Genomic DNA, 19,817 nt, shown 5'->3' on the forward strand with positions numbered 1-19,817 from the left:
CACATGATTTACTCTACAGTGCTTGCCTCAGAATCTGATCCCTATTAGGCTGTCACCTTGTCTTTTAACAATAATTATTTTATATATTGAAGCTGTGTTAACAAAATCACAAACAATTAATCAGAAGATAATTCAACTGCAGCATAATTCAAATATATATTGATGTTTAACAGATAATCATATGCTTGTGTTTCCATGTTCATAGCAAACCATAGCGCAGAACCTTTCAATTTATTCCTGGTGTACTAAGCCACATCATTAAACAAAGTGTAATCAGAAAAGAGAAGGAACACTTCCAACAGATTAGATAAACATTTTGTACAGTTCAATTGTTCTACATGGTTCTTCTGTGCTACGGTATAGGTAATTAAATGCCACTAATTCAATGAATAAGCCTTCCCACCTTGAAGGTTGTTGATCTTGTATCCAATTCTGGACTTAAATTTGAAGATATGATTACCTCCTCCATTCAAATGGATGAACCCTGTCAGTAGTATGTATTTGAAGAACAGAGAACTTCACGCAGACAGATCCACCCATCAGCGTTCATAATCCCTTGTATATGCAGCAGATTCTTCATCCAATAGTCCCTCTTCCAGCAGTATGGATCACTTTTATCCTTCAAATTTGTCAGCCTAGTCCATCGATTCACACAGGACACTGCTGACTTGTAAGTTCAAGCTTGTTTTGACTGACAAAAAAGGGAGAATATCAGACAATACGTGGATTCTAGCTAGGTAAACACAAAGCTGGGTAAATAACATTAGTAATCTATAAGCCAGCAGCGATTTAGCCAGCACAGATGTCATGTTTTCTCATTAAGTCTATGCTCTCGGCAATTGTTGACCCAGTAGTGCCAACAAAACCAAGAGAAGCACAGCTGCAGATTATTTCCTCTATGTATAAGAGAACATCAGTTAATGATTGTGGATGGTGACGCTTGTTAATCCCTGCCGAACTCTGTGAAATTGAACCAATTTTTAGCCCATGCCCCGCAGCCATGACTTCTTTGGCAGTTTCTTGAACCAAGTCATTTTCTTCCCTAATAACAAACAGCTTAAAGGCATCTGAATCTTTTGCTATACTCCCTAAGTAACTCCCCGTCCAATTAGCCATGGGGAGATCAGTCATCACAAATATATTGATCGGCTTCTGTCCTGTTTGCTTCAAAGATTCTATCTTCTGCCTCAGATCAAGAAAAGTAGCTTTATGGTGGTTCTTGAATTGTCCATCTAGTAGCCTGAGCTGTGCACAAAGAAAGGGACCCTTGATAGTTTGAAGAGCAAACTTCTTGCCAGCATTTATTATTTCAGGAACAAAGGGAAGGAACTCAATCTTTTCAATTAAGGTCTGTATAATGGGATCATTAGGAGCTTCATGAACATCGATATGGGATTCAGATCCCTTATAAGGAGCAGTAAAAAGGCTTCCAAATGCCAAAACAGTGGCTGATTCTGCTGCAGAACCAGGACCAAGAGCCTTATATACATCTTTTCTTCTCCTAATAAATGAAATCTTCTTTTTCTTCTTAAGTTGGTCATCAGGTTGAAACGAGTCTAACGCCCCATCCTCAACGTCTTTTTGATATGTCCAAACTGTTGTTCTACAATCTTCTTCTAAAGCAGACAAACAACCAGTGATACTGCCATAATAACCAGACAACAGAGAACCACACTGTCGAAGGCTCTCAGATAAAAGAGATGGTATATTTTGGTCCTTAGAGCAAATACCATCCAAGTTTATACCACACCAGGAGGACACAAAAGTTCGAAAGTCTACAAATCTCACTTTTGAATAAGATACAAGTGGTGAAAGGTCAACTATATCAGCCATGGATACATATCTGCAACACACAAAATAAGCAGATTATTAGAAACTTCCTAGTACTCCATCCAAAAAAAGCAATTATGTTTATTCAGTGAAACAAATCAAAATGCACAATAGTTAATACATAATTTATAACTTATAAAGTCCAATAAGATAGTGTTTTGCAATGTATACAAAGTTTACAGAAAAGCTTTGTCACTCTGTCTAAGCACAAAATTTAGACGCTAGCATTAAGCACATTCAATCAATCATTTCAACTACGCCTGAATCCCAAACTAGGTGGAGCCTTTGTATGAATCTTCCTGTAACCATTTTCATTCCAATATTAAAAAAATATGTCTTTTTAAGTCAAATAGGGATTGCTCTAAACATAGAGGTTGCTAAATCTCTTGCTTATCTGAAAACCGAAATACAAGCCTCTAACTAAGGTGCCGTTTGGCCATAAATACCAAAAAATATTTTACTTTTTTTTGGAATTTTGGAGTTGGAGTTGGAGTTGTGTTTGGCCATAGTTTTTGAAATTGTACTTTTTTGGTGAAATGTAGTGTAAAAAATTGAAAAAAGTGAAAAAAAATTGAAAAACAAGTTTTTCTTGTTTTTGGTATTCCGGAATACAACTCCGGAAAAAAGTGAACAATTTTTATGGCCAAACGCTAAAAGTAAAAAAAGTGAAAAAACATTCCGGAAAAAAGTGAATAATTTTTATGGCCAAACGCCCACTAAGACTCAAAAACTCCAAGCTAATGTAACGGTAACAAGAAATCTAAACATATAGGGTGTGCTTGGTATGGAGGAAATGCTTTCCAATTTTCCCATGTTTGGTTGGTCAAAAGTTTTGGAAAACATTTTTCTAGGCAAACAAGTTACTTAAAAAATGAGAAAAATGATTTCCCTTTTTCTTTTTTTTCTTTTTTTTGATCGAGGAAAATGACTTCAAAACAAGTTGCATAAATGACACTCCACATTAACTGTCTCCTCCCCACCCTCCATAGCCCCCATCCCCACACTCCTAGCCATAGCCCCCATCCCCCACACTCCTAGCCTCCACCCCACTCCCATAGCCCCCATCCCCCCACACCCCTAACCTCCACCCCATCCCCATAGCCCTCATCCCCCACACTCCTAGCCTCCACCCCACTCCTACAGTGTTTGCCTAGACTAATTTCAAATGCTTTTGGGATAATATTTTTTGCTTACGTAACGAACACAAGAAAATAAGTAAGAATCCCACTTATTTTCTAGGAAAACATTTTCCTTCATACCGAATAGGAAAACATTTTCCTTCGTACCAAACACGCCCTCATTCCAATATTGGAAGATGTGTCCTTTTAAGTCAAAATAGGGGTTGCTCTAAAAGTAGAGGTTGCTAAATCTCTTGCTAATCTGTACACTGAAATGCAAGTCTCTCACTAAGAAAAAACGTAAAAAACAGGACCTAATGAGAGTGTAACAAAACATCTAAACCTATAGTTTAAATACTCCTGGCATTAAGCACCAGACATGCAAAATCCTCATAAAAGGTCAACAATTTCCCTCCAAATATCTCTACATAATTCAGTCAGACAAATTAACAAACACAAAGTATGCACCATGAGTGATTATTTGCTGGTCAGTGAGTTAAAGGTTATTTGGGGCTGGAACGAATTTCCAGGTTACCTGCAATCACGCAAGAACTGGATACTATTGACTCCAATCAACTACGTCGCGCTCTGTTCACGCTTGAATCATTGATAATTTGTCTCTTGACTATGGGTTTTCTGAAATTAGAGGTTTTCTATATCCACATATACCCTTACACTGAAATATAACTAAAAAGGTCCTGACAACCACTGAACTTAATGTAAGTGTCACAACATATCCAAATCTATAGCTCATATATAGCATTAGGCACTTGACTAAAAATCAATTTAACTCAGCTATGTCTACATAATTCAGTCAGACAATTTAAAGAATGCACAAAAAGTGATTATTGCTGTTCAGTGAAACTAAAGGGTGACAAATTTCCAAGTTACCTGCAGTCACGCAAGAGCTGGATACTATGATTCCAAACCAAGAACCTCAAATCATTAGGATTCAAAACCCTAAATTTAGGACAACTACCAAGGGCAACAGCATGATGATCCAATATGGGGGGTACAATTAAGGTCCGATTCAAGATCTTAGCCATTAAAACAGCGTTCTTGAACTCAGCCAATTGGTTACTGAACCCACTGTGAGGTGCGTACCAGAGAAACTTTTCTCCAAGGGTATTTGTGGGAATGCATTGTGAGGGGCGGGGTATAATGGGTAATGATTTTTTGGGGGAAAGGGGAAGAAGAGAAGGGGAAATGAAGTTTTTGAAGTAGAAGAAAAAGAGGATTAGAGTGAAGAGAAAAAGGAAAGTTAGAAGTGGAGATGTTTGTTTCTTCCTTGATTTGGTGTTGGGTCTAATGAAGGTTTCAGTTTCCATGGAAACTTCAATACAACTCTCTCAATTCTTGGATCACAGATGGTGGAACAGTGTGTGCTCCAACTTTTCTAGAATCACATATTAGTTGAAGTTCTAAATGTTTTTACCCGATTTGGTCTTTTTCTTTAAATTTTTAAGATGTGACTTCTTTTTTAGATTAGACAAATTCATGTATTGTCACTAAGCACGAATTTAAGCAATATTAAAATTTCTTAAAACATTTAACCTTAATTATATTTCTCTATTGTTTTTATAAAAAAATAGTCATTGTGTGACTATACTAGAAGACATGATTGGAAACGAAGTTATATGTGGCAAGGTGAGAATTGCTATACAAGAAAAGATATGATTGGAAACGAAGTTATATGCGGCAAGATGGGAGTGTCCTATGTGAGAGGATAAGATGAGGGGAAGCGAAACTGAGATGATTCGGATATGTAATGAGGAAGTGTGTATATGCGCCGGTAAGGAGGTGTGAGAGGTTGGCTATAGAAAGAGTTTAAAGAAATAGAGGTAAACCGAAAAAATATTAGGGAGAAATAATTAGACGGGGCATGACACAATTTCAGCTTACTAAGGATATGAGGAAGGTGAGAAGGATGAGAATTAGGATAAAAAGATAAGAGATATCCTGAGTAATGTTGCACTTTAGGCGGGAGAAGCAGGGGGGCTAGCTTCCTTTTCACTTCTCCTTATTAGTAGTAGTTAGTAACCGCGTAGTTTCATCCAAACACATAATTTCTTATTTATAAAATAACTTATATTACTTAAAAAATACTTTTACTTTTGTTTCGGTTAATCCAAACTGGCTGTATATTATATTTTGCTCATGATTAGTGACTTTCCTTTCAATCTGACCAACAAAGCTGATGGTCACTGAGAGCTGACTAATCAACTTCCTTTCCTCTGTGCCGAAGCAATGGCCACGTCATACAGCTCGCCGTCACTTTCCATCCGATCACCTCCGTCAACTCTACTACTTCATATTCCTCAGCGCTATAATCTTACCTCTAACTCTTCTTTTACCCGGTAAGTTGCCTTTAATCTCATCAAAATAAATTGTACCTTTCTTCATCGTTTTTGTTCTTAGCTTTCTCTCTTTGTGTGTACTTAACTAAACATTTAATTGTCTTATTAAATTCCAGGTTGAAAATGTCAATTCCGTCAACCCCACAAACTACAGCAATCCCTGACAATAGCACAGTTGTGGGTCTTCTTTCTTGATAGTCTCTTCACGTGTCAAAAAATATAAGCTGAAACTGTTGCAGGATTTACTGTATTTTTTTTGAATTTGTTACGTGTTTTGTTGAGTAGTTAGGTTGTGGAATGACCGCAGTGGATTTCCTTGTTGCTGTTGATTCTTATCCTAAGCCTGACGATAAGATTCGAAGCACAAATTTTCAGGTTATTAATTTTTGTGTTCTCTGTAAGTGTGATTGATTAATGTGCTATCATTTTAAAATTTTCAAAGGAAAATTGTGTCTTCATTAGGTTCAAGGAGGTGGTAATGCAGGGAATGCTTTGACTTGTGCAGCTCGTTTGGGTCTTTCTCCAAGAATTATATCAAAGGTCTGAGCTTATGGCTTGTAAATATCAATTGACTGTATAAGTACTGACTGACTCATTTTTGTGAGTTTTTCGTATACGAATCAAGTACATAGATTTAGCTGTGTAAGTTTCTTATTTTTTTTAAAGATATCTATTTTATGTTACAAGAGCTTCAAAGAAGAATTCTTTTCTTGTTACCCCTTTAAAACATTTTTGTTTGTCATAGGAGTCTTAACTGTGTGAGACATGAGATAAAGAACTCCAATATCATGTCAGACAATGTTAGTCTTACTGAGCACAGGTCCCATCTTTGCTTTGTTCTGATTAGCTTCTTGAACCACTTTCCTGCTATTGGAGTTTACACACACCAATTTACACTTTACCTCCTGCCACATGATTTCCAAGAGAGTGGTTTGTATCACAGTTTTGACCTCCGTGTTCCTTTAATCTGGACTTGATTGGAGCAAGTCAACTTTTACGCAAATGCATGTAAGCCTACAAGAATCAATTTGTCCTGTAAATTTGTCCCTCAATACTGGTGGTCAAGATTCAACTGTAAATATTACTACTACAACATACCTAGTGTAATCCCACAAGTGGGGTTAGAGAGGGTACTATATACGCAGAACTTATCCCTACTTTCGGAGGTAGAGAGGCTGTTTCCAATAGACCCTCGGCAACAGTAAATAATGTTACTTCCTTTGAAATTCGCATAGCATGGAATAAATAAATATCTAATGAAATGTTGCCTGACTCGTTGTGCTATTTTCTGTATCATTCGTGATTATTGCATAAGGAGTCACCTATAACTGTCATTTCTATAAAAACTATTTCTAATTTCCTTCACCTTTCCACACGTAACCCTTTTGCGATAATGATATTGAAAGTCTTCACATTTTTATTACTATTTTCGCCTGTAGGTTGCAGATGATACTCAAGGGAAAGCAATACTGGAAGAGTTAGAAGCTGATGGGGTTGATACATCGTTTATGGTGGTGAGTTTGGCTATGTTCGGTTCTGCACGTTTCTCTTGCCATGCATCTGTTAAATCAATCTCAACATGAGTTGTTTCCAATGCGCTAGTAGCATCAGACATAATTTTAGCGTTTAATTCACCTCAACCTGTAATGTTGGGTTCAGGTTTCCGAAGGGGGCCATTCGACATTCTCTTACGTCATTGTCGATAGTCAAGCGTGAGTGCTCTCAGTTTTTGTTAACTGCTGTTTTGGTGATTGTTTGTTGGCACATAGTATTTGTTTTTTCAGAGCCTTAACGTCAATGCAGGAGGTGGAACTTTTTCTAGTTTGGCAGAATCAATTAGAAAAAGTTCTGCTGGGGTTTGCTTTATATTTGGTTTCTGGATAAGTAACAGTATACCGTATATTGCTTACGCAAGAACCAATAAATGTCGTTTGTTGAGGATTTGAGATACATGCCACTTGTAAGTTAGCCTGAAAAAGTAACAGAAATTTTTAAGTCATTAATGGTTGAAGCAATTCTATCCATCATGAGTAAAAGAAAATAGATAAAGACTGCGGGTTCCCATGTCATCAAAAAAAAAAAAAAAAGAATATGTATGTTTGACTTAGGGGTGTCAAATGGGCGGGTTGGGCTGAATTTGGGCAGGTCAGAATGGGCTGAGGGTTGGGCTAAAATGGGCTAAAAAGCGGGTCATAACCCAACCCGCCCAATCCTTACTAAGTTTTAATTTCTTTGTTTGACCGAATAACTTTTCTTTCCTCATTATACCAATTTTCATTGGCCAAAATTGGCCACTTTGCTACATATATGGCAGAATTGGTTCAGAAGTATCCGACTTAGTTTTTCTCCACCGAATTTGTGTGAGAGAAGTATAAATATTTTAGAAAGTTGACTTCTTTTTTTCTAGCTTTTGGTCTATACAAATGTATTGCTGATACTTCTGCACTTGTTCTATTGAAGCTTTTAGATGTTCTCGTGATTAGTATTGTTTGATCTACCAGGAAAACTCGCACTTGCATTTACACTCCAGGAAACCCACCCATGGTACCTGAGGATTTATCCAAGTCGAATTTGTCATCAGCTCTGGATGATGTGAGACTTGTATATTTTGATGGAGTATTGCAAGAAACTGAATTGGTATCAGCTTTAGTTGTGGCCCGGGAGGTAATTTTCACTCGAACATCTTTGTTGCGCAAATGGAAGTCATGGATTGCTAGAACTGTTTTCTTATTGTCTGCGTCTGATCATGTTGCTTGTATTCGTCAGAGACGACATATCGAGTACTTAACTATTTTTCTTGTTTTTGGTAAATTATCCGAAGACTTCTGTTTTCAACCATATGGAGAAACTGCATGCCTTTTGGATTCCCAGTGCAGGCACATCAGAGGAATATACCTATTGTAATTGATGCAGAAAGTAAAAGAGAAAGGGTAGATGACCTTCTAAACTTGGCAACTTATGTCGTTTGCTCAGCGAGATTTCCACAGGCAAGTTAGCTATGCTGACAAACTGCAATGAAATGGTTCCTTTGCTGAGCTTTTTCATTTTGGATATCTGATGCTTCTAAATCTTAGTTGCTAATATGCTCTAGGAAAACCAGAGAATATTTTAGATTTAGATTAGTTATTCTTCTACTTGGTATCTGTAGCAATTCTGCTCTACTAGGTACGAAATTTGTTGTCTGCACAATTTTAATTCAATGACACAGTCCCTTCCTCCTTCCTCAGTGTTACAAGTTAAAGCTTCTCTCCCTTGCCACTGTTTACCAAATTATTGGAGAGTAAAATTGTTTTTCAATACTATTTCTAAAAAAGGTGAATTAATGTCATTCTTCCTCCTAGCTTTACTCTTGATATCTTTGGACTTTTTGAGCTTGACAAAAGATGTATTGTCTCCCAGGCATGGACAAAGGCCCCTTCAGTCCAAGATGCTCTTGTTTCTGTACTTCTAAAGTTGCCTAACATCAAATTTGTAATTGTGACGTTGGGTGAAGATGGCTGCATGATGCTAGAAAGAGCTGAAGCTGGTATGCTTGCATATTTTCCGTACTTCTAATGTATGTTAAGTGTCTGGCGAACAAAATGTTTTGAAACATGAAGAAGAGGTGTATGTATTTACTTTTTGCTATTTGGCTGATTTGCAGAGGATCTCCAGTCTGAAGAAATTGATATCGATGACTTGTTCAAGAAAATGAAGCAGAGTATTGATACCGAATCAAGCACTGCAACATGCATATCCTCGGTAATTCACCAAGAAGAATATTTATCATTTAATAGATGACTGAAGCATGGCGGCAGTGCTCACACACACACATAAAATCTATGTACACAATACATTTTGGTCTAGTCGACCATTGTAAGGTGGAATTTACTGTGGGAGTGGAAGTTGTGTATGGTTCCTCCTGGCTTACTACCATTTTTCTTGAAGTTCATGAGATTGACGTGCTCTTCTGTGCTCATACCTTTACCCATCACTCTTAAATCTATCTATTTATGAGTTTTTTTGGTGCTGCTTATGAAGTGTGTTTTTTCCAGCACTTCTTATGAAGCTGAATAGAGTATGTTTGTAGATTCATTAAGTTATGATATGTTTGTAGATTCATTTAGTTATGATATCTGAGCCTGAAGTATGTGTCTTCTTCTAGGATATTACAAAATTGCATGCAAAAGGCATTGGGACAGTGAGTGGGAAGCTGCTTCTTGGAACAGCTGAAAAGATACCGCCATCAGAACTAGTCGATACAACTGGTGCAGGTGATGCATTTATTGGAGCAGTTTTGTATGGTAAGCAAAATTATACTCTGCAGTCTTTATACCTAATATTCTTTCATTAAATGTGTTATGTTCCTGCATCTCACCTTTTCCTTTGCTTGTGACAATTGGATCCAGAGCTTCTATCAACCTCAAACCATTTAATACCCTCCATTTTCTCTAGTTTTACTCATGTCTATATCTGTGCAAGTGTAAATCTGATGTCATTGTTCCCTTCACGTTTGATCGGAGGTTTGTAATGGTTTTGTTTCTCATGGATATCCGACTTGCAATCTGCAGCTCTCTGTGCCAATATGCCACCAGAAAGAATGTTGACGTTTGCTTCTCAAGTGGTTAGTGGACTTTAACTTTGTATTGGTCTTATACGTATAGTAAATGTAAGAGAAGCTAACTTCTGCATTGTGGGTTGATTTCAGGCGGGTATTGGGTGCAGAGCATTGGGAGCAAGAGCTGGTCTTCCCCATCTAACAGACCCTCGCTTGAGACCTTTTTTAGTGAACGATCCCCAAAACGTGGCCACATTGCTCTAGAGAAAACACAAGTAAAAGTTATTGTCAACTTGGGATGTTTCTTTTAACCTTTTCCTTGGCTATATTCTGCTTCATTTGTAACATTTTATGCGAGTCTTTGACCATTGAGCACAAGGCTTTCAAACCTTATAGAAAAACTAGAATTGTAATAACCTGTTGGCTGTTACCATTATTTTTTATTTTTTTTATTTCTTATAATTAGATCCTTGATTACTTCTTGTGCTCTCGTTAATCTTCTGACTCCCATTTCCCTGCTATTCCCCTTCTCTCTCCCTTTCATCTCAGTCCCAAAAGAAATTCTAACAGTAGTTATTCTGTAAAGAGTTAAGATCAAAACTCAACAAAAGAAGTTACTTTTTAAATATTTATCTTTAAAATCTGGCAAAAAGAAGATAATGTATAAAAAGTTACTCCCCGTCTTTCGATTTACGTAATATTTTTCGCTTTTCGAGATTTAAATTATGTAAATTTTGACCTACATTTAAAATATTTTTTTAATCATATTGATATATGAGACGAATTGTAACTTATAATATTTTTTATATAGTTTTTGAATATCTAAATTTTAAAATATTGAGTTATAGCCTGTTTGGTCAAGTTTCTAAAATCAGCTTAATTTAAAAAGTATTTTAAAAAAAAAACACTTTTGGCGAAAAACAGTTTGTGTTTGGCCAATTAATTAAAAAAACACTTTTGAGCAGTCATTAGTGTTTGACCAAACTTTTAAAAAGTGATTCTATTTGTATTTTTCTCAAAAGTATTTTTCAAAAAAGTGTTTTTGGGCAAAAACTATTTTTTTTTAGCTTCTGAAAAACTGTTTCTGCTACTCTCCAGAAGCACTTATTTTCTTTCAAAAGCTTAGCCAAACACCTCACTTTTTTTCAAATAAGCACTTATTGAAAAAATAAGTACTTTTGGGGGGGAAATAAGTTTGGTCAAACAGGCTATTAATCTCATCCAATGTAGTTTCAATGATTAATCAAATTTATTCTTGAAAAATAAAAAGTGTCACATAAATTAAGCAAAAGGAGTACCATGTATTATAGAATGGTAACAAGGATAGCTTCAAAGGTTTATTCGATTGCTTCGAAGGTTGACGCTGTTAACTTGCTTCGATGGGTGTTGAACAACGATAAAGTAAAAAGTTTACATCAATGGTAACAAGAACACAGTGGAATCCTTCATATTTTCGGTAATAAGGTCATAATCCTAAAAGAATTCGGGTGCGGTAAATGTAGAGTTGAGGTTGCCTTCCAAACTGATTTCCTAATTTGTAATTTGACTATTAAAAAAATAAATTGATTGAAACTTACCTATAATAGGCTTTTAAGTACATTGCTAGTGTAAAAAAGTAGTCTCCACCGGCAGTGGATATTAGTTAATCTCCTAGTGTTAAAAAGTAGACTCCACCGGCAGTGAATATTAGTTAATCTCCTAGTGTTAAAAAGTAGTCTTCAGCGTCAGTGGGTAATATTTAATCTCATATACTATCAGGTTAAGCTGAATTACTACAGTGGGTAACTCTCCATGAATAGTCTTCCAATAGTATGTTAGAATGCAAAATAGTGTAAAAATTAGTTAGATATTAGTGCTTCAGGTTAAATCCTCCATATGGAAGACAACCAAAAATTTGAAGGAAATCCGAAAAGTTAAGCTAGGTAATTAGAAAGAAAATCATATCTTTTCCCTCAATTTTTTGTTCATTCATGAAAACAAATTAGGACTAACAAATAATAAATAAATTAAAAAGGTCCAATATTAGATTGATTTGGACTCACAAATTAGAAGATACTAGTGGTTATTTTAAGAATGACAAGGTCAGACTGGTCAGTTATGGATGATCGGGTTCAAATTTAGTGATATTATGTAGACATGATAAGTCCATCAATCGTGAATAAACTATAAAATTGATCGCAAGAACAAAAAAAAAAATTGAGAAATTAATTTCTTGCTAATATATACGTGAACCCGGTCACTATTACTACAAATTGAGAAACTTGCACAACCAAGATATTGAACCATTCCAATGGCAAACATTGTTTATTTAAAATTTTAAAAGAATCCTTTATTACCAATTTGTTCTCTTTTCTCTATGCTAGTCAATCGTTAAAAAAGGCTCTACCTTTGTGATTGTGTACATAAGTTGACAGCAATAGCTGGACAAACTGAACTCATTGATCCTTTTAACCTTTTTATCCTCTCATCAGTGTTGTATCTAGCGTGAGGTTTCAATTGAACCCTAACTTTTGATGCGGAGCATAAATTTATATGTAAAAAATTATTAAAATAGTAACAAATAGTAGATATGAACCCATAACTTTAAACAAATAATGGATTCAATATTAAAAATCTTAAGATTGAACCCATAAAATTTAAATCATGGATGCGCCTCTGCCTCTCATCACCCTTTCCCTCTTCCGTGAAAACTAAAAACAAAAACCAAAAAGGATCAGGTCCCTATCACAAATAGTTAGTTGTAGTAGTGCAGTGGCGGATCCAGAAATTCAAACAAGGGAATTTAAAAAACAAAAATTCTTATGCCAGGGGATTCAACGGCTTATATATATATATATATATATATGCAATTTTCCCCCCATATTTACATTGTATAATTTCTCAACGAAGGGCGTTCGATTGGACCCTTTGCACCCCTCTGACTCCCCCTTGAATAGTAGTAGTAGCCTTTTAACTAAAGCTTTATCACATATTATAAGTTTATTAATATGTACTTACACACTAATTTATGACGCTTAATGCTAAATTACTTTTTACTTAATTTGGTCCAAATGAGAGGTGTAAGTAAGTTCTTTTCTTCTCCTAGTTTTGTGTCTAATACGGGCTGCAATCTTTTTAATATTGTCTACATGAAATTTCCCGCGTAGAATTGGATGTGATTATGATATCTCTTGGATGTTGAAAAAAGAAAAAGAGATTGTACTGATGTTAGTATTTGCCAAATCGGCCATTCTTTTTGAACCTTCTGACCCCTAATATCCTCTAAACCCTTTCCACTGAATCCTTCTTTTCCATTATAACTAATATGGACATTTTAAAAAACATCGACACCCAATTTAGACAAGGAGTGTCCCTCTATATATATTACCATACCATATACTGCTAATCGTATAGTTTGTCTTCTCTCTTCTTCATAATCTTCTTCTTTACTCCTTATTTGCTCTTTACCCTCTTAGCTTCAATTGTTCAAATGGCCAACAATTCAAGAATTGGCCTATTTCTCCTCCAGGCACGGAGGACCTTTACCAATCAATTCAATTCCACTTTCATGATTACACAATATTACATTTTCTATAGGTACGAGAAACATGGCACAACAAATTGCCCCCTCACTATTCTTGGATTCCTCTTAACAACTCTCCTCAACTTTTTACAGCTAAAATATCAAGGCAATAACAATACTGATCCTTTTTCGACCCGTCCAAAAACCATGCGAGTTTCAGTTACTTCTTTGCTCGTATACTGTTTAACATATAAAGTTAAGCAAAGATTCTCTAATCATCCTATTTATAGGAAATTCTCCGACCTGCTAAACCATGTTATGGTTTTCTTTAGTTCTTTGTTATTGGCTTCCACTGCCTCTGTTCTCTTCCCAGACTCCGTTGCCCCTGTTGTGTTTTTCCTCTCTTTTCTTCTCTATGGAGGTGAAATGTTGCATTGGATTTTCAAGAAAATAATGCAACAATTTGAAGAAGAATCATATTTTCAGAGAAGGGGGACTAGTGAACCAGTTTGGAATTATCTGAGGAGGAGGATGAATATGGCTTTTTATCCAATGGAACAGAGGTTTAGTCTTCCAGTCTAAATTACTCTGTGTGTGTGTAGTGTACTTTGTACCATGATTATTTCTCGTGCTGTTTCGAGATTTCAATTGTTGTTGTAATATTAATTTAAATGAATGCGTCATGCATGTTGTTGATGGATACTGTTGTACTTTCTTCTTAGGTCCCAGTCATGTGGTCCAGTATAGTAATAGTTTTTTCCTGAATTTCACGGTATAGAAAAACGTTGTATTGGTAAAGATCTGGGTATGTTGTGTTAATTATGTTTCCTTTTTGAGAAGGTATAAATCTTGTTTCCCTGTTGTATATTTCCTCTACTCTCTGCTCTCTGGAGGTGAAATGTTACTATGGCTCTTCAAGAAAATAATGCATTCTGCAATAAGCGTGAAAAATATAAGAACGGGAAATGTAAACTACACTTTCTTTTACAAGTGATATTACTACAGTGGGAAACATTCTAATTATTCTTGCGTGTTGCAAGTTCACTTGTGATTCTTTGTTTTCATCCTTGAATTTGTCTAATATTAACTAAAATCATGGACTGACTATAAGATCTATATCTTTTACCCTTCTTAATTAGCTAATCTCACATATTGTGGTGCTCTTGGTGTCACCCTTTTTCCTGTCTAAAGACTTTCACAAATTAATGTCTAGGCGAAATATCTGTTTGCCACAAGATCTTAGTGCCAAACAATTAATTATTCTTTCATCATCTTGATCAACTTATAATTCAAAGAACCTATTCTTTATGGGGAAGAACTCAATATTACTCATTTCTTTGCTTCCTCCATGATTTGCAACTGATTAATTGTTAACTACAATAGGATAAACAGTAGCAGTTGCAGTGCCAAGTTTTTCATATGATTGGGGGCTCACCTTTAACTAATTCTCTCTTCCTTTTTAATTTTTTTTTTTTTTGCTTTTTGTGTAGCACTTCATATTTTAAAATATGTCTTGATACATTTTGTTACTTGTGTTGTTATTAGTATTGAAATTTTATTTCAACTTGTCTATTTCTTACATCTTCGAAGGTCTAATTATTTTTAAAAATATTTAATTGGTAGTAGTTAGTTTGAAAATTAAAAGTAACAACTTCAAATTTTAATATAGTTTATGGGTGGTATGATATTTTTAAATTTTGAAAACCACCTGTATATGTTAATTCAATCATGCTAAAGAGGAAAAATTATGGCTTAAGATGAATTATTTATTCATTTCTCCATAATACTTCATATTTAAAAGTCAATTTTAACATTTGAAAAATCCAATTCATTATTAGTCATTGACAAATGCGCTCACGGCTCACTCCAAAGGTGAAATATTCTTTTCTAAACCTAAAAGGGTAAAGGGTTGAGTAAAATTAGTCTATTTAATATCAAGATTTATTGATATCGGCAACTTGCTAAACCTAAATATAAACCATCCCAAGGCAGAAAACGTTCATAACTAATTGACCACATAACTCAAAAAGGAAATCAGCGATAATAAAGTGCAGATACAGTCCGCCACAGACCACATACACATTGATTAATAGTAATTCTTTGTTAACCACGGTGAATATTAACAAGGGATTACTACTAACCACGGTGAATATTAACAAGGGATTAGTACTAACCACAGTGTGTATGGTGGACTATTTACACTTTATTATCGTTGATTTCCTTTTTGGGTAGTATGAGGACAAAGACTAAAACGACCACAAGATGTCAATTAGTTGTGGGTGGACCATTTACACTTTCTTTTACATATTATATTACTTACAATGACAAACAGTCTAATCATTCTAGCTTGATGCAAGTTAAGTTATGATTCTTTGTCTTCAGCCTTTAATTTGTTCGATATTAACTAAAATTCATGGACGAATAGCTTGTTTGACTAAGTTCTCAGGAAGCCAAAAATGTTTTCCTTTTTCTCTCGGGTGAAAAGTGCTTATTTTAGAAAATTGAGGTATTTTGACTAAGTTTTTAGAGAAAAAATAAGTGTGTTTGAATAGTAGCAAAAAATGTTTTTTTTTAGAAGTTAAAGAGGTTGTTTTTCGCTAGAAGCACTTTTAGAACCTTAGCCAAATATAAATTACTGCTATAATATTGGCAAAAGTAATTTTTAAATTGATTAGTCAAACACGTACTGCCTCGTACTCCTACTCTCCAAAATTACATTTCCGGACAACAAATACTTACTTTTCAAAATAACCAGATGTTGAAGGCTCGGCCTAATAGGCTGTAAATACAAAATCTGTAATCCGTCCCCCGCACCGATAAGCCGTTAATTATAAAATTTAAATCCATTCCCCACCCGCTAATCCGATAACCCAATACCAATAAGCCAGTAAGTCAATTTTGCGGTTGGGTTATCGGTAGCGGTCGGTTTTGAACAACCGTACCAATTAAATGGGTTAGCCCAATGAAATTGGACCATTACTTAAATCCATATTTATTGACTTAAATAATTAACCCAATTATATTAATCCATAATATTTATTCGGAGCAATATATTATGTATTTCAAATGTAATCCAAATAACTTTATGGATTAATTTGATACATTTTAAACGTCCACACCGGGCTTCAAAATCTTTTTTTAGCTGAATATCTATCGAAAACAACTTGTCTACCCCCACAAAAATAAGGGTAAGGTCTGTATATATCTTATTTGTCCTATGCTCCACTTGTGGGGTTAAACTGGATATGTTGTCGTTGTAGTATTAATAATTTTATTTTAGTATATTAAAAATATGAAATGTCATATATAATTTTTAAGAGGGATAATAACACTTTTTGTCCCTAAGTTAATGGTAAATTATGCTATTTGGTCTTTGTAATATATGACTCAACATATTCAATTTTTAATTTTTTAAAAAGTGTGTTTTGGTCCGTTCATATAAAAAATATGTTATTTTTGACTATTTATAAAATTAAATTACTATCAAATATGGAGTACCAATACAAACTTAACATAACAGATAAATAATTTAGTGATGGGATGGTTACTAGTTATGATAAATTTGTGAATATACACAAGTAAAGAGATCAAAAGTGCACAACTTAATTAATTAGAGATTTAACGTTCTTAGCTAGGTATAATAGGGATTAAACTCAGAATTTATAAGGACCAACTAATCCTTTTTAAAAATAATCTTGACATTTTATATCGGGATTATGAGCTCGTTTGGATTGGCTTATAACTCAATCAAACCAGCTTATAAGTCATTTTTAATTTATTTGGGTGTTTGATTAAAAAAAATAGCTTAAATTAAATTAAAAAATGCTTAAATTAAGCCAAAATCAAGAAGTTGCTCAATTCAACTTTTTTTTTTTTGGCTTAAAAGCCATTTTGATTTTATCAATAACTTTACGTTTTTATTCTTTATATTTTTTTATTAATTTCAATAGTATTCTTACCTCTAAAAACCCTTCAATCATTTTTATTCAAAATATAATTTCTTATTTATAAAATAACTTATATTACTTAAAAAATACTTTTACTTTTGTTTCGGTTAATCCAAACTGGCTGTATATTATATTTTGCTCATGATTAGTGACTTTCCTTTCAATCTGACCAACAAAGCTGATGGTCACTGAGAGCTGACTAATCAACTTCCTTTCCTCTGTGCCGAAGCAATGGCCACGTCATACAGCTCGCCGTCACTTTCCATCCGATCACCTCCGTCAACTCTACTACTTCATATTCCTCAGCGCTATAATCTTACCTCTAACTCTTCTTTTACCCGGTAAGTTGCCTTTAATCTCATCAAAATAAATTGTACCTTTCTTCATCGTTTTTGTTCTTAGCTTTCTCTCTTTGTGTGTACTTAACTAAACATTTAATTGTCTTATTAAATTCCAGGTTGAAAATGTCAATTCCGTCAACCCCACAAACTACAGCAATCCCTGACAATAGCACAGTTGTGGGTCTTCTTTCTTGATAGTCTCTTCACGTGTCAAAAAATATAAGCTGAAACTGTTGCAGGATTTACTGTATTTTTTTTGAATTTGTTACGTGTTTTGTTGAGTAGTTAGGTTGTGGAATGACCGCAGTGGATTTCCTTGTTGCTGTTGATTCTTATCCTAAGCCTGACGATAAGATTTGAAGCACAAGTTTTCAGGTTATTATTTTTTGTGTTCTCTTGATTAATGTGCTATCATTTTCAGTGGTAATTTCAAAGGAAAATTGTGTCTTTATTAGGTTGAAGGAGGTGGTAATGCAGGGAATGCTTTGACTTGTACAGCTCGTTTGGGTCTATCTCCAAGAATTATATCAAAGGTCTGAGCTTATGGCTTGTAAATATCAATTGACTGTATAAGTACTGACTGACTCATTTTTGTGAGTTTTTCGTATACGAATCAAGTACATAGATTTAGCTGTGTAAGTTTCTTTTTTTTTTTTTTAAAAAAAAGATATCTATTTTATGTTACAATAGCTTCAAAGAAGAATTCTTTTCTTATTACCCCTTTAAAACATTTTTGTTTGTCATAGGAGTCCTAACTGTGTGAGACATGGGATAAAGAACTCCAATATCATGGCAGACAATGTTACTGTCTTACTGAGCACAGGTCCCATTTTTGCTTGGTTCTGATTAGCTTCTTGAACCACTTTCCTGCTATTCGAGTTTACACACACCAATTTACATTTTACCTCCTGCCACATGATTTCCAAGAGAGTGGTTTGTATCACAGTTTTGACCTCCGTGTTCCTTTAATCTGGACTTGATTGGAGTAAGTCAACTTTTATGCAAATGCATGTAAGCCTACAAGAATCAATTTGTCCTGTAAATTTGTCCCTCAATACTGGTGGTCAAGATAATATTACTACTACAACATACCTAATGTAATCACATAAGTGGGGTCTAGAGAGGATACTGTGTACGCAGACCTTATCCCTACTTTCGAAGGTAGAGAGGTTGTTTCCAATAGACCCTCAGCAACAACAGTAAATAATGCTACTTCCTTTGAAATTTGCATAGCATGGAATAAATAAATATCTAATGAAATGTTGCCTGACTCGTTGTGCAATTTTCTGTATCATTCGTGATTACTGCATAAGGAGTCGCCTATAACTGTCATTTCTATAAAACTATTTCTAATTTCCTTCACCTTTCCACACATAACCCTTTTGCGATAATGATATCGGAAGTCTTCACATTTTTATTACTATTTTCGCCTGTAGGTTGCAGATGATTCTCAAGGGAAAGCAATACTGGAAGAGTTAGAAGCTGATGGGGTTGATACATCGTTTATGGTGGTGAGTTTGGCTATGTTCGGTTCTGCACGTTTCTCTTGCCTTGCATCTGTTAAATCAATCTCAACATGAGTTGTTTCCAATGCGTTAGTAACATCAGACATAATGTTAGCGTTTAATTCACCTCAACCTGTAATCTTGGGTTCAGGTTTCCGAAGGGGGCCATTCAACATTCTCTTACGTCATTGTCGATAGTCAAGCGTGAGTGCTCTCAGTTTTTGTTAACTGCTGTTTTGGTGATTGTTTGTTGGCACATAGAATTTGTTTTTTCAGAGCCTTAACATCAATGCAGGATGTGGAACTTTTTCTAGTTTGGCAGAATCAATAAAGAAAAAGTTCTGCTGGGGTTTGCTTTATATTTGGTTTCTGGATAAGTAACAGTATACCGTATATTGCTTACGCAAGAACCAATAAATGTTGTTTGTTGAGGATTTGAGATACATGCCACTTGTAAGTTAGCCTGAAAAAGTAACAGAAATTGTTAAGTCATTAATGGCTGAAGCAATTCTATCCATCATGAGTAAAAGAAAATAGATAAAGAAACTATCGATAAGAATATATATAACATATCAGCCCTCGGCAATATGAAAACTTCTTGTGTTTTTCTTCTTAAAAGGGTAATTTTGTTAAACCTTGCTAGTGTATCTGTTTTTTTTTTTTTTTTTTCATTGCTAAAG

At 34.8% G+C, this 19,817-nt stretch overlaps 2 protein-coding genes and 1 long non-coding RNA gene across 3 annotated transcripts; 2 read left to right on the plus strand and 1 right to left on the minus strand.

Moving 5' to 3' along the window:
* Window positions 1-204: 204 nt before the first annotated feature.
* Window positions 205-4,789, minus strand: LOC132635139 (O-fucosyltransferase 30). Its single transcript, XM_060351402.1, has 2 exons — window positions 3,840-4,789; window positions 205-1,843 (listed from the first exon to the last, which is right to left on the minus strand). Exons 1-2 carry the CDS (start codon window positions 4,274-4,276, stop codon window positions 790-792), a joined length of 1,491 nt encoding a protein of 496 aa, XP_060207385.1. The 5' UTR covers window positions 4,277-4,789; the 3' UTR covers window positions 205-789.
* A 205-nt stretch (window positions 4,790-4,994) lies between these two features.
* On the plus strand, window positions 4,995-10,338 carry LOC132635140 (uncharacterized). Its single transcript, XM_060351403.1, has 13 exons — window positions 4,995-5,305; window positions 5,422-5,482; window positions 5,591-5,680; window positions 5,768-5,845; window positions 6,745-6,819; window positions 6,965-7,017; window positions 7,807-7,969; window positions 8,182-8,292; window positions 8,705-8,831; window positions 8,949-9,046; window positions 9,450-9,588; window positions 9,856-9,908; window positions 9,993-10,338. Exons 1-13 carry the CDS (start codon window positions 5,196-5,198, stop codon window positions 10,104-10,106), a joined length of 1,272 nt encoding a protein of 423 aa, XP_060207386.1. The 5' UTR covers window positions 4,995-5,195; the 3' UTR covers window positions 10,107-10,338.
* A 7,006-nt stretch (window positions 10,339-17,344) lies between these two features.
* Window positions 17,345-19,629, plus strand: LOC132638168 (uncharacterized). Its single transcript, XR_009581617.1, has 6 exons — window positions 17,345-17,632; window positions 17,749-17,809; window positions 17,918-18,007; window positions 18,088-18,165; window positions 19,069-19,143; window positions 19,289-19,629. It is a non-coding gene; the product is annotated as an uncharacterized LOC132638168 (long non-coding RNA).
* Window positions 19,630-19,817: the final 188 nt, after the last annotated feature.

This window comes from Lycium barbarum, chromosome 4, assembly GCF_019175385.1.
Source record: "Lycium barbarum isolate Lr01 chromosome 4, ASM1917538v2, whole genome shotgun sequence".
In the NCBI taxonomy this organism is placed as follows: domain Eukaryota; kingdom Viridiplantae; phylum Streptophyta; class Magnoliopsida; order Solanales; family Solanaceae; genus Lycium; species Lycium barbarum.

Coding starts and splice junctions, on each gene's coding strand:
- LOC132635139 (XM_060351402.1), bottom strand. CDS start 4,276: ATGGAAACTGAAACCTTCATTAGACCCAACACCAAATCAAGGAAGAAA. Junction 1,844..3,839: donor CAGCTCTTGCGTGACTGCAG/GTAACTTGGAAA, acceptor TGTGTGTTGCAG/ATATGTATCCATGGCTGATA.
- LOC132635140 (XM_060351403.1), top strand. CDS start 5,196: ATGGCCACGTCATACAGCTCGCCGTCACTTTCCATCCGATCACCTCCG. Junction 8,293..8,704: donor GCTCAGCGAGATTTCCACAG/GCAAGTTAGCTA, acceptor ATTGTCTCCCAG/GCATGGACAAAGGCCCCTTC. Junction 9,909..9,992: donor TGACGTTTGCTTCTCAAGTG/GTTAGTGGACTT, acceptor GGTTGATTTCAG/GCGGGTATTGGGTGCAGAGC.